The following is a 14179-nucleotide window of genomic DNA, read 5'->3' on the forward strand; positions in this document are numbered from 1 at the left end:
TGTTTGACTTTTCAAAATCCCTCGAGCAGCCCATGAAAGGGCCCCGGATGCCAAGAGCAGGGCAGAGGTAAGACTCTGCCCACTTCAGCCATCACAGAGCATTGAAATTCCAGCATCTTTATTGAGCACTGATGGTAAACTAGTCCTTTGTTAACCATTATAATCCTGCCTTTATAAAGTTAGAAAACTGGTGCTCAGAGTGTTCAAACCCTCAACATACCACTTTTTAGTGGTGAGAACTTGGTCAAGTTCTTTTAGCTCTCTGTACTTCAGCTTCTTTATTTATATTAAAAGAGGGCAATACACTCTGGCTTTCAAATTGTTTTGAGGATGAAGGAAGTTCAAGCACTCTAAAGTTAGTGCCTGACGTATCCTAAACTTGCAATAAGTATCAGTGATTGGTATCTGTATTGTGATATTTTGTGATGACTTGTGCAGGGTCTGCCTGCCCATCTCTAAGCTGTCAGCTCCATGGAGAAAGAACCTTCTCCAATTTTTCTCCCCATCTCTGGGTTATAACATGGTAGTCCCCTGGAAGGACTAAAGAAATGAGGCAATGATGGATGAGTTGCTTAGCCATAACTTCACTTACTGATAACAATCATGGTGGAGGGGCCAATAGACCTGAAGTCAGAAGCACTTGGTTCTAGTCCCTTCCCTACCACTATCTTGGATCGATTTAATCTAAACAAGATCTAAGGCTACCACTGTCACCAATCCTCCGCATTTGCCTTCAGCCAAGCCTGACCAAGCTCCAGCTCCATGTACGCGCCACTGCTTGGATGTAGGATGGCTTCTGAAGACTTGGCCCTGCCACCATCAGTGGCCTCACTTGGTGTTCTTGCAACAATCATCTTAAACACCTCTCCCCAATGGCTTCTGAGCTCCCCAAGGGCAGGATCCAGTCCCACTCAGCACTGAATCCCAGTGCCCAGTGTGTGCCTTGTGCACAAAAGGGCTAGGCGGGGTTCGAATGTATAAAGCATGTCTACCCCTTGGAAGTCCACAAGAAGGAGTGAGAAGAGGAAAAGAGCTGGCTGTGATTTAAGGGCATGAGTATTATAATAAATGGACCTGAAATGTTCTATGGAAACTTGGAGGAGGGAACTATTCATCTGCCTGGGGAATGCCAGGGAAGACTTCTTAGAAAAGGTGACAAATGAGCTTTGTTCTATATGATGTGGCAGAGGGCACAACTTATGCCTGATGGATGGTAGACAAGGTGATCCTTCAGCACTGACATTCAGTGACTCTGGAAGTTTGAGATCTTATTAGGCAAGACACATACCAAGGAGGAAGCTCATCTCAGTGCCATTGACTTCTCTTTCATCCAGGGATCCAGCCAAGGGCAGATGTAGTGGATGAGGACAAGTGTGATGACATTTCAAGGAACTGATCAAATCTCAGGAGGTGGAGAGCCAGGAGTACCTGTTCTTCTGTGTCCCAAGCTGACTCCTCCTGTGTCCAGGATCAGACATGACACTAGGGATGTTGCAGAGACCCTGGGAACCTCCAGGATGCAGGCATCCCTTGAATCACAACTGCTGAACCTCAGAAGCCACCATTGTCTTATTGTCAGCAATGATTTTTGGGAGATGCACAGATAAGATCACTTGGAAATCACATGCACCTATGGACATGGGTTCAAACAGTCTGTGGGCACCCATTCTTGGCCAAGTTCTGTGTTGCTCAGTAATTTGGTTCAAGAAGCAGGGGCCCAGGCAAACTAGTTCTTGGAGCCCTGGGGTAAGAATAGAGCAGATGACCGTGGGACAAGACTGAGACAGCAATCCAGGAGTGGGAGTGAGTTTATGAAGATCCCACAGCCCTGCCCAGGGCTGATTTGAGTTATATTCAATGTTACCTCCATCACCTTCCTGTTTATTCCATGTCTATATCTGTGAATTCAATCTGTTACACAAGACTATGGGGTTTGCAGTGTTTGCCCCACATTGACTTGGCCATGTGCCCAGGAAGCAGATGCTAGAATGATTCCCAGTGTATTGGGCAGGAGAGTTGGGAAGCCTCAGAAACTAGTGTGGTGTCACAAAACTGAAAAGAAAAGGGAGTCAGGTCCGCACCCAGGTGCGTCTCCTCCTAGCCGGGCCCGAGCTGAACACCGGCCTTCCAGGAAGCTGTGGGGAGGGACGTGTGGGCAGAACTTTGACCACTTAACAAGATGATTTGGGTGAGGGGGATAGACAGACAGACATGCAGAGGGAGTTTTGTGGAGTTTTTAGTCCTGAGAGGGCACTGGGAAGGGGACTGAAGGAGGTGACCTCACTGCCTTTGTCACAGACCCAACAGAACTTGGAACCCTGGTAACCAGGCCCCAGATTCCAGAGGCAGCCCCTTCCCAGCTCACTTGGCAGGAGACGCTCGAGAGAGCAGGATGTTCTCCTGCTGCGTTCGCAGACCCCGAGGCTCAGGCCTCAACCAAAGTAGGAATGAGTCCTCTTCCGGTGGCTTTCGAAATTGTTTCATGCCTCAGCCACAAAGCCCCAGGCCACTGACCAGGAGGTCCCCAAAGGTAACATGGGGTGACCTAGGAACAGCCAACTGAGCACCTGCCACTACTGAGCTCCTGCCTTGGCAGCCCCATGTCCCATCCACCACCCCGTGTGGGGGAGGCATAAGCAGGGGCCACCCTGGGAAGCAGCAGGCTGTCAGGGATGGGAACCCAGTAGGTCCTTCCCTGTCACCTGCCAGGCCATGGCTGGAAGGGTGGGAAGGTGTGTCTTGAGGGTGACTCTCCTGTGGACCAGTGTTAATCCTGAGCCCTGAACTGTCATCTCCTCTCCAATGGGGCTGCAGGGAAAGGGTGACCCACATTTGGGCCTGACCTGGATCTTGGCTCCAAAGAAGTGCTTCATCCCCTGTGGTTTGGGGAAGGCCTCTCACTGACCCTCTTGTCCCACCTGCTGGGCACTGTGTTTGCAGAACTCCATGCAGATGGTAGGGGAACAGCTGGAGGAGGGGCTCGTCTACGCCGTCTACATAGAGAAGGTGCAGGTCCGTCGAGGCCCTGGCCAGGGCCAGCGCTGGTACCAGGTGGGAGTAGGGATCAATGGGGTATGAAACAGCAGGGTGGGGGGGTCCCCAGAGCCTATATCCCATCTGGCACTCCCCACTTTCTCTCCCAGGGCTTTCTCCCCTGATGTGCCCAATAGCCCACTTCCCAAGGAACCTGGGGCCCCACAACTCCCCACCACACTGCTATTCCATGGACCAGGGGGAGGTCACCTCAAAAGTTTAAGAACCTCAGAAAGGAGGCCTTAGCAGGGATTTCCCTGCAGGGTGGGCTGCAGGGTGGGCCCACGTCAGATCTGTGTGCATTTGGCTGCTGTATTTCTGTTTCCACTCCTTGGCCCCGTGTCCCCGGGCAGCAGTCTTCATGACTGTCCTCCCACACCTGCCCCAAGCCACACAGCTCCTCTCCTTAGGAGGGTTCTTGCCATCTCCCATGACCATCCTCTTGCCCTTCTCAGGTCAGGAGCTGAGGCCTGACTTGGCTGCCAATATTCCAGAAGCGAGGAGGCTTAGAGCAGCGGTTTGGCCTTAAGTGCTGCTGGACCTGGAACATTCCTTTCCTTTTCCCTTTCAGCACTGGTGACCTGGGCACCAACCATGGGTCCTAAGCAATATTCCCTCCCCCCACCCCAGTAGAGGCTCTTTGGAATGGGCAGGGTGGGTAGAGGACACACAGCCCTTTCACCACCAGCGAGCGACACAGGAACTGCCTAAGGCTGGAGCAGTTCCATCACCACTGGCTGTCTCTGTGGGTGGCAGCATCCCTGCAGCCCATATGGAATTGTCTCTTTGCATTTTCCTTTAGTTTCCTGGTCTTAGTTCTGGGTGGCAAATGGCATCATGTTGTGGCTTTGGCCCCATGAGCAGTGGAGGAAGTCGTTTACTGACAGGTGGGTCTGCCAGACCCTGAGGTGTCAGTTCACCTCCTCGGCCCTGCAGTGGGGTTCCTCCCCCCAGGGACACCCAGGCCCTTGTCCTTTGCCAGGTCTGGAGTCTCACCTTTCAATTACCTCCTCACCTCCAAATCAAAAGGAGGCCGAGGACCTTTCTCTGCTAGAGGCATGCACGTGACCCTGGCCTCAAGGCGCTGAGGGCTTGGATACAGCAGGACTGCCCAGAGCCCCAGCCCCACCCGGGGGTCCCCAGCTCTGCCCCTCAGCACATGTGACTCTTCTTCCCACCCTAGAGGATGAATGTCTGGGCCCGCTCGAGGGAGGAGCACCGCATGGTGCGCATGGTCAAGGCAGGCCCGTGGGAGAACCTGGCCGAGCACCTGGTGCCCGCCTTCCAGGAGGGGGACCTTGTCTTTGTCAAGACCTTCCTGGGGACATACCGCGTGTTCACCACCACCGAGCAGGTCCTGCACCTGTTGTTCAGAAGGTGAGTGCCCGCCCCGTCCCTGCTGCCTTGACTGCTCTGCCCCCAACTTACTTGTATCTCAGAAGTGTCATTTCACCCACCGGCCTCAGTTTCCTCCTTAGACAGGAGGGGGGTCAGGGTACCTATCTGCAGGGTTGATTGTAAGGACTAAGAGTGAGGATGCATTGAAAGTGCTTCTCTGAGCCTGGCTCCCTGGGCAGGAAGGCTGGAGGGGCAGGATTGTTCCTTAACAGGGTTTTCCTCCTCCCAGTAAAGAGGCTCTCGGGCTCCCCCCCTTACTGACCCCAAGTTTCCTCTTTACTAAGGGAGTTTGAGGTCCCTTTTGGGCCTCTGACCTTGGTGGGTAAGAGGAGGGACCAGTGTAGCCTGTCAGAGGGGTCCAGGCCCACCCTATGCCTGAGAAGGTGCCACTTAGGGCACTTCTTCATCAAGTATATACATCAAGCGTCTACTAGGTACAGGCACTTCCTTAGGCAGATTCACGCAGTGAACAAAGCCAGCCAAAGTCCATGCCCTTCTGGGTTCCATTGGAGTTGGGGCTGCAGGCTGTAACAGGTGTCACCTTAAGCAGGGGTATTCTCAAAGAGAGTCAGCCGTGACATGCCCACGTCTCCCCTAGATATGGACGGAGCCTCCGTGGCAGAGACAGGCAAGGAGGAGGCCTGGAAATGAGAAAGTAAGTGCACTTGGTGGGGAGGGTAAGGGGCTCTCCTCTCCAGAGACCAGTGTTGGAGTTTGGGGGACAGGTGGTAGGGAAGGACTGGGCAGAACACAAAGCCCCACCCATCTTATGAGCTCCCTTGAGAGTAGAGTCCAGAGGGCTTCCCCCTCCACTTGGAAAGGCGTCAAGGGAAGCTGTGGGTGGGGTCCTGGGGCACTGGCTGCAGAGGACACTTGGCCAGCACAGCCCAATCACACCCCAGGAGCCCAAACACCACCTTGTGCAGACCCACAATAGGAGGTGGTGAGCAGCCAGCTCCAAAGCTGCCCTGACCTCACTCCTGTCTGCCTGCATGGATGGCAGGGTGGCTGCACTGCTGAAATTTGGGAGGTCAGTGTCAGTGGGAAGAAGAGACACACACGATGCATGGCAGAGGATGAGGCAGCTGTGCAGGGCAGAAGTTGCCTGGGGGGAGGGCCACGAGGGCCCGGGGGAGGAGGACAGATCTTCTTCCCTTATCACTGACATATTGAAGAAGCTCCCACTATGTGTCCATGCCCGGCTATGGAGAGACCAGTCAAAACCTCTCCTGTCCTTATGGACCTGATTTTCCAATGGGAGGGTCCCTGGGCAGTGTGGAAGGAAAGGCCCGTGTCTGACTCTGCTGCCCCCTCCTGTCCTCAGCACCGTCTCCTCGCTGCTGGGCACCTGGATGGACCGGTATGCTGAGGATTTCACAGAACCTACAGGCTCACCCTGCCTCAAGCTGCTGGTGGGCTACGCCCAGGTGTATCTTCCTGGCTCTGCCCTGGAGTGCCGAGCCATAGCTCTACTGTCAGGGAGGAACCATCTGGAGCCCATTGAGGCTGAGCCAAAGGGTGAGGGCGCCTCAGGATGGGAGCATGTGAGTTTGTGGGGTGAGGACCAGGAATGGATCCATAGGCAGGGACTACCAGGGGTTGCCACCAGGTCAGGAACAAAGAGGAGCCCTGATGTCTGGGAACAGTTTTGGGGACTGGATCTTCCCCAAAAGATAGTGGGAGCTTCAAGTGGGAGCTTAAAGACACTTAAAGAAATTCACGGTTTGGAACTTACCTCTTCTGCAGCTCATTTGTCAGCCCCAGAGCAGCAAATGCCTCCAGGACAACATCCACTGCCAGTTCCACCACCTGTGGCAGTCACAGGGGCACTTCCAGAGCCTGAAGAAGCTCCATCTCCACCTCTGCTGCCAGCTCCTGAGTTTGTCCCAGTGCTTGGACAACAAATAGAGCCTGAAGCATTAGGTGATGTAGCACCAGCTCCGGAGCTGAAGGTGGCTCTAGCACCACCACCACTTCTACCCACAGTGCTAGGGCCTGTGACACCTGTGGAGGTACCATCAATGCCGACTCTGATAGTAGAGCCAGCTCCATCCTCAGATGTTGCACCTGCAGCCATGCTGGAAGAAGTCACATCACCATCTCTATCACCAGTTCCTGAGCTGGAGGCACTCCCACCGCCACCTCCAGAGTCACCTACACATTTCAAGTCAGTGCCCTTTATGGAACCACAGCCTCTTAACTTGCCTTCAGCAGCAATGGCTCTTGAGGGGGAGGCAAGTCTGGCACCACCACCAGAGCCAGTGCCAAGGCTCGACCCAGTACTGGGGCAGGCCACACCCCCGGAACCTTCCTGCTCTTGTACTTTGCCTTTGGAAATCAGGCTGAGTGAGGAGATTGCTAACCTCCTGGCTTTCTCTCCGGAGCTGGTGGCACAGCAGCTGACCCGAATGGATGTGGTGAGCAGCTGGACATGATAGGGTGGGGCTGGGAGGCTCTTCCTTCTGGGAACTGCTGCCCACCTTACCACCCCCTGAATCAGAATCTTAGGATCTGGGTTCAAACACTGGCTCCACTCCCAGAATTTCAACCTGGGCAAGTTTACTACTCCCTAAGCCCATGCTTCACTCCTCTGGAGAGTAGCTATTGGGCAGTAGCCATCTCTGCCTCATGCACTGACTGGGAACATGACATGAGAGCAAAGAAATAGAAAGCCTGAGGGGGCTTCATCATGGAGGCTTGAAGGAGCTCACTGTGGTGCAGCCAACCCCATGGGGTCCCACACAGTGCTGGTGCTCTCCATCACATTGACACGAGATAGGCCCTTATGTGTACTGGGTCCTTAGGCAGGGACCATGCACCCGACAACATGGCATCCTCGGATGCATTATAATGAGGGTTGATGGTGCTACCTGGGCCTGTGGAAGTCTGAGGCACCTTGCTGGCTGGGGGCTGTGAGATGGACTTGAAAATGGAGCCCTCTCCCCTGCAGGCCTTGGGGCTGAGGACTCTAGAGTGCTAGGTCCCCTCAGGGAACAATGAACACACCCTGTCCTCAGCCTGCAAGCCCCACCTGAGACCACTGGACCCTGGCCTAGGTCAGGAGGGTCTAGGGCATCTGAGCTTGGCATGGTTCCTGACATCCCCTCCTCCCCAGGATCTCTTCAAGAAGGTGGTGCCCTATCACTGCCTGGGCTCCATCTGGTCCCAGCGTAACAAAAAATGCAAAGAAGAAATGGCGCCCACCGTCCATGCCACCATCACCCATTTCAACCGGGTGATAAACTGTGTCATGTCCACCTGCATCGGGAACCAGAGCATGAAGGACCCAGCCAGGGCCAGGGTGGTGGAGCACTGGATCGAGGTGGCCAGGGTATGTTCAGGGGGCTCTCTCTGGTGTCCTGAAACCCCACTTTATACTTATTGGCTCTCAGGACCACAGGCCCTCCTGGCCTGTAGCACAGTCCTGCACTATCCTCCCTTCCATACAAGGCTACCCCTTCAGGACGACTGTGGGTGTCACTCTGTGTCCATGATGTGCCTCAGGGCCTCCGTCAGTGTCTCTCTCATCCTGGGAGTGGATATCAGCTGTGGGAGCTGAAGCTGGAGCAGGGGGACACCCACACCCACTCTCATGGTGAATCTGTCTCCCTCCCAGGAGTGCCGAATCCTCCATAACCAATCGTCCTTCTATGCCGTCATCTCTGGTCTCCAGAGCTATCCACTCCTCTGTCTATTGAAGACATGGGAGGAAGTTTCCAGGTGGGCAGGCCTCTCTCTAGGGGACATAAGATTGGGCGAGGGACCTGGGGAAATTGCCACTTAGGGAGTCTGGGAGGCAGCAGCTCCTGGGTAGGGCCAGAAAGATTGTAGCTCTAGGTCTCCATATCACCTGAGGTGAGCTGTTTTGCCTCAACACCACTTCCCTCCTCCGTCCCTTATGGAGTGGAGCCAAATGGGAGCATGTTAAGTGTTTGCTTCTCAGCAACACACTCTGTCCAAATGAAAAAAGCATGTGCAAAAAGAGCTGCTCATGGAAAGGGATGGGAGTCCCTGCTGTGCACACATGAGAGCTCAGCTCACTAGTCCACACTGTCCTGCAGTGCTCAGATTTACAAAGTTTCAACACCACCCAGCCAGGCAGCCCGAGTCCCAAGCAGCTAAAAGAAGGTGGTTCAGCCCTTACTCCCTCCCCCCCACTCCCACCTTTTTCTTCCTTCTTGCCCTCCCCCAGGGACAGCTTCTGCCTCTTTCTGACTCTGTCAGAGATTTACTGGAAGGAGCACAACCTCTCCCATGGCAGTGAGCTGATCATCAAGGTAAAGAGGAGGCTGGGGTCAGGGCTCAGGAGGTGGGGTGGTTAGTTTTTCACTGAAAGTTTCTGTGAAAACCTCCAGCCTGGCCTATTCTGGAAGAAGATGAAGAAGGATGTTTGGCTCATGGGCAGGGGGAGGGGATCATTGTAGGACTCAGTGCTGTGTCCTCACACCACGGATGAAAAAACGGGCTCAAGAGAGCAGTCCTCATGCACAAGGTCATGCTGGGGACATTGTGCATGTGGTGGCAGCAGATTTCCCGCAGGCCACTATTCCCAGGTGCTCAAGACCCACGGGACAATGGGTGAGGGGGAGGGCCTCACTGACCTCATTCTCCACCCTGGCAGAGGTCCATCTCTAAATTCTCCACCCTGGAGGCAAATCCCCAAATAGTCCAGAGGCAGCATCAGCAGCAAGAGAGGGTGAGTGTGCCTGAAGCCAAAGGAGTTGGGGTGAGGTGGCCTCCAAATCAGAATGGGGGCCCTTCTCACACCTGCCCCTCCAGTCCACTGAGCCTGGAAAGCCTCCCTTCAATGTCCCTTCTCCTGGCCTTAGGACGGTGAGCTGTGGGAATCCTGTGGGTCTCCTTGCAGCCAGTCAGAGCAAGAACCTTGAGGAGCTGACTCAGGGTGGCTGGAGGAGGGGAGGGGTACACATGGTTACTGAAGAAAAGTCAGTCCTGGGAGGTGGCTGCAGAGAAATTTGGGGTCTTTGGAGACTTTAAGGGGAACTTAAGGGTTACAGCAAAGTGTCCTAGAGGAAGACTGGGTGGTCCCTGGAGTCTGAGACTGAGGAGTTTCCCAAGTGGTGTCTTGGGGGCACCTGAGAGCCTGTGCTCATCCCCACCCTATCCAATGCCACAGGGTGACATCCAAGGTGTGGTCCCATGCCTGAGAACTTTCCTCACACAATTTTTGCTTTTGGAGTATGCCATGCCAGAGTATCTGGATGTGAGTTGTTCGGGGGCCAGGGTAGGGTGGGAAAGGGGCCCTGAGGCTTGGGTGGACAGGTCCTTCTGTGAGCCCTGAGCTCTCAGCAGTGAGCACATCATGTCTCCTGGGAGCCTCACAGATGCCCTGGGAGCTGGGGTGCCATGAACTTCTTACAGAAGAGTAGATGGAGGCTGGTCCAAGGGGCCTTCTCTCCATTGGTTCATCACAACTTGGACTGGAAGGTCTCTGTCACCACTCCCAATCCCCACTAAAGGAAGCGAGGGGCTTGCCTGAGTCCATCTGTGGTCTGGGCTGCCCAGTGCATGTTGAACCTGCAGTAGTAAAGCATGACAGGGGCAGAGGGGCAATGGGCTTGGCAATGGCTAGGAGCCCCTTTATGATGAATGCAAATTCTCTGCCTTCCAGGGAAGGAAGATCAATTTCGAAAAAAAAAGGAAGGTGAGTAGCTGTGGCCATGACTACAGGGGTGGGGCTGGGGTGGGGTCAGGGTGATAAACAGAGACCCTCCTGGGCAGGACCCCCCAGGGCTGCTCATAGCTTCCTCTGAAATTGAGGGGGATAGTGGGTGGGGTTGTGCATGGGATGAAGAACAACTTCTAGGAGGATGAGCTGTGTGAAGTCAGCCCTGAGGGCAGGCAGAGCCTGGAAGGGAGTGAAGAGGTGGGGGATCCACAGGACTAAAACCAGACCCCATCCCACCCAGCAAGCCCACCCAGGTTTTGATGATACATCTTCCTTTCCTTGGCTCCAGGAATACCAGATGGTGGAGGAGCTGCAGCAGCTCCAGGCGGGCTGCTGCTATGAGGCCCTTGTGCCACATGAATCATTTGGAGCCTGGTTTGTGGCCATGGAGCAGCTCGGTGAGAAGGACCAGTGAGGCCAGGACAGAATCAGGCCATAGTAGGAGCGGGATGGTCCTGGTGGCTCCTGGGTCACCATAAGACCCTGCAGTTGGCTCCTTTGTTCTGAAAACCTGTGCTGTGGGTTGGGCCCATTCCTTGCTCTCCAGGATGCAAGAATTGTCAGGGACCTCTCATGCATTTCCTGTCCAAGACCTGGACTCACACAACCTCCCAGGTGCCCTCTTCTCTTTCCATGTAAAATAGCATTTAGAGACCAAAATCTACACATGAGAGGAGGATTTTGCTACCAGATTTTCTTTACTTATAGGTCTGTTCAATAAAGAGAGCTAGAAGCTCTTTTTTATTTATCGAGAAAGTGGATTATTTCAGACATAGATCAGGGACATATCAGGGAAGTGCCTGCCTGGCCTGGCCCACTGAGGTTGGGGTGAGCAAAACTACTTGGCCAGGCAGACCTGGGAAGGGGGACCCTGAGCTGGCAGGCATCAGGGCCATTTAGAATTTCCCCTTTTGGAACTTGGGTCCCTTCTGCATACTCCCCAGAAGGGCTGAGATAGCTCTGTCCTTCACCTTGGCAACCACAGGTGTGTTTTGCTTCAGGAGAAGAAGATGGTGATGGGCTGAGGGATCCATAGTGTAGTAAACTTTTGCACTGTGTGGGATCTGCAGCACTGGGGGGTGGGATAGAAGGGTGGTCAACTGCCCTGGAGGACCCCAGGACACCCCAACACTTCTGCCCACATGAGAGAAGGCCCCAGCCAGGGACCTTAATTCCCTATTCCAACTCCAGGACCATAAAGTTGCCCTGGGAGTGACACCTGCCTGAAGGAAAGACTCTGCAGAGGTGCAGCTAACAATGAAGGACACTTAATTAAAGAGTGACTCTGACTCTAACTGCCATCCTCAGAATGGAGCTGCCATGAGGTCATGTACTCTCACCACCATGCCCTGCCAGCTGCACTGCTCAGGATCTAGGGGCTGAAATTGACTTTCTAGAACCCAGTGCACATGCACCAAATCCAGCACTACCCAGGACAAGACCACTAAGGCCCAGCAAAGACCACCTGAGCCAGGCCTTCTGAGCGGGATCCTAAAGTATTTACACTTTGACCCTATTTTCCAACTGTCTTTGTGGCCTAGAACAAGCTAGAAAGAAACACCAGGCTGGAGTTCCTGCTCTGGCTTCAGTGACATGGTGACTCTTCTCCTTCCTTAATTGCTCCAGTCCTCAGTCTTCCTGTTCTGTAGGACAGGTCCTTCTGCCCTATTTCACACCTCCCAGCTGCAATTTCTCATTTGAAAGATGGGAGAGGATTTCGAACCTCCTTCTAGGAAAGGTGGGAGTTATTTTACTTTGCCTGGGTTAATGGCTGGGAGAGGAGGATCAGCTCACTGAGAATAAGTTACCCTTACTGTGCACAGGCATGCTATGTGTGCATTCGATGCTGGATTTTCTCTCCCCTATGGGGATAAGGAGCAGGCCCAGGAGTGTGATTAACTGATCTAAGGGCTCAGAGTCAGGAAGTCTGGCTCTGCGTCAGTGCTATTCTGAATTCTTTCACTTCCCCACTTCCTAGAATACTGAGGTGGCTCCCTCAAGCCTCCAAAGGGGATCGAGGAGACTTTGTCTAGTTTTCACTATCATAACAAGATGGTCTGTGCATATTTGGCACTTGTGTCCATCAGTCATGGTGCTTTTGGAGGTGCAGTATCACAGAACACCCTTCAAGTTGAGCCCCTCTTCTTCACCATCTTGCAAAAAGCCCTTTCTTTGGGAACTTCAATGGTGTTAGCTTTGATCTAGGTTCCCAATGCCTGGGTCACATCCAGGGAAGGGTACACAGGGAGATAGAGCAGGTAGGGAGAAGGTGCTGTGGGCCCTGTGGGCTGCCATCAGCACCTTGTTTTTGTACAGGGTGCCTTCTCACCCTGCTGTCAGGTATACTGGAACCAGTGGGCCTCGGATCTTTAGGCTGTGGACAGGGCTCATGCCTACCCCCTCCAACACCACCCTCTCCAACACTCCTCCTGACTTACTTCGATTGTCTGATATGATTTGCACCAGCTTGTAGTCTTCTGGCTTGTCTTGATGCAGGTTGTGTTCTTCCAGGGCCTTGCTGATCATGGCTAGAGCCCTATCTTGGCTGGTCACCTGTGGTGGATCAGGGACAGACTCTCAGGGCCTGAGTCCTGGAGCCTGATCCCTCACAGTGCAGCTGCCAGAAATCCTATGGGCCAAGTCTATTCAGGGTGGGGTCTATAGGGGCCACATGCTCTTCCCTTGGACCCACAAGAGATCATGGAATGAGGCCAAGAACTCAGGGGCCAAAGAGTGACCATGCAACAGACTGTGGGAACTGAGGAGTGAAATCTGGCCCTCACGCTCTCAATTCTTGCCTCCCAATCATGGGAAATGGTGTTCCCCTGCCCTGCCTCTGACCCTCCAGGACCCCTCCAGATAGCAGTGAACACCAGGAAATAGCACACATCCAGTGTGAACCCAAATGTCAGAGAGGAGGAGGGGCTGAATGATACGCTACAGGTCAGCAGGACTGCCCTGGGCTCCAGGATGCAATTGTGGTCAGCAAGGTCTAGAATGCAGTTACCTTGAAATGAGGGCCAATCTGGAGGCAGGATCAGGACATGGGTCAGACAAGGGAGAGCTTAGTGAAACTACCCCTGCTCTTGGCCACAAGAGAGGAGCACCCGGGGTGGTTATCGAACAAGGCTCTTAGGCCCAGTCTCTGTGCAGGGGCCAGGCATGGCTCCATATGCACATCCCATCCAGCATCTACCCCTGCTCACACCTTCATGGCCACTGTCCTGGGGCAGACGCTGTTGTCCATGCTGGTCACAGCAGCAGCCCTAACTGGCTGGTATCTGCATGCATCAGCTCAACCTCCACTTTGAGGCCAAAAGTCACCTGCTATCCCTGTTCTCCTCTGACCCTTCAGTGGCTCTGTCTCCCCCCAAGAGAAAGTCAAGCTCTGTCTAGCAGTCACAGGGCCTGATGTGACCCACACCTCTTTGGACCCACCTCTTGCCCTTGGTTCCTGTTCCTTCAGGCCCTGGGCTCCTGGCTGATCCAGGGGCTGCCCAGCACATGTCTTCCTTGGGCCTGGTGGGCTGTCCCCTCCCTGTTCCTCTCTGGGGCCACCTCAGCAAGCTCTTCCCAGGCCGTGCTCACTCCACGTGCCAGCCTCAGCCCCTATGTCCACTATCCTTAGCCCTGACTGCCATTGAACTCACACTCTTCCTGCCTCTGCAGGTGGTTGTCTATCTTTCACCATCCACCAGGAAGTCTGCTCCATGAAGGCAGGGAGGGAACATGCCCTTCCTTATGTGTCAACTGCCTGAACCACTGAGGGGCCCCAGGGGATTTCCACATGCCCAGCTCACCAGGATACTCTTGTACTTGACGTTGTCCTCATATAGGCTGACACGGACAATGCAGCAGGGCTCCCCTTGCCATTTATAGAGCACGTGTGAGTAACCATGCATGTGGTTGGTCTGCATGGCCCTGGATTGGATGGAGGGAGATGAAGAAGGCATTCCTCCAGATGCTGATGTGACTACGGACGAGTTCTGTGATGGGGAATACAAAGATAAGCAGAAGGTCTGGAAGCTCAGGGCAGCCCTGGGCTGCTCTAGAAGGTCC

The 14179-nt window shown here is 54.1% G+C and overlaps 1 protein-coding gene and 1 long non-coding RNA gene across 2 annotated transcripts; one reads left to right on the plus strand and one right to left on the minus strand.

Annotated features, from left to right (window-relative positions):
* Nucleotides 1-2296: 2296 nt before the first annotated feature.
* Nucleotides 2297-10868, plus strand: LOC131275684 (ral guanine nucleotide dissociation stimulator-like). The gene is made up of 13 exons (XM_058286748.1): nt 2297-2441; nt 2941-3051; nt 4217-4410; nt 5030-5086; nt 5756-5949; nt 6178-6848; nt 7547-7762; nt 8048-8151; nt 8624-8708; nt 9053-9127; nt 9569-9655; nt 10064-10096; nt 10410-10868. The coding sequence occupies exons 2-13, from the start codon at nt 2947-2949 to the stop codon at nt 10533-10535; spliced, it is 1947 nt and encodes a 648-aa protein (XP_058142731.1). The 5' UTR covers nt 2297-2441; nt 2941-2946; the 3' UTR covers nt 10536-10868.
* A 263-nt stretch (nt 10869-11131) lies between these two features.
* LOC131275421 (uncharacterized) lies at nt 11132-13952 on the minus strand. The gene is made up of 3 exons (XR_009182863.1): nt 13921-13952; nt 12559-12673; nt 11132-11192 (listed from the first exon to the last, which is right to left on the minus strand). It is a non-coding gene; the product is annotated as an uncharacterized lncRNA (long non-coding RNA).
* Between the last annotated feature and the right edge of the window lie 227 nt (nt 13953-14179).

This window comes from Dasypus novemcinctus, chromosome 23, assembly GCF_030445035.2.
Source record: "Dasypus novemcinctus isolate mDasNov1 chromosome 23, mDasNov1.1.hap2, whole genome shotgun sequence".
NCBI lineage: Eukaryota > Metazoa > Chordata > Mammalia > Cingulata > Dasypodidae > Dasypus > Dasypus novemcinctus.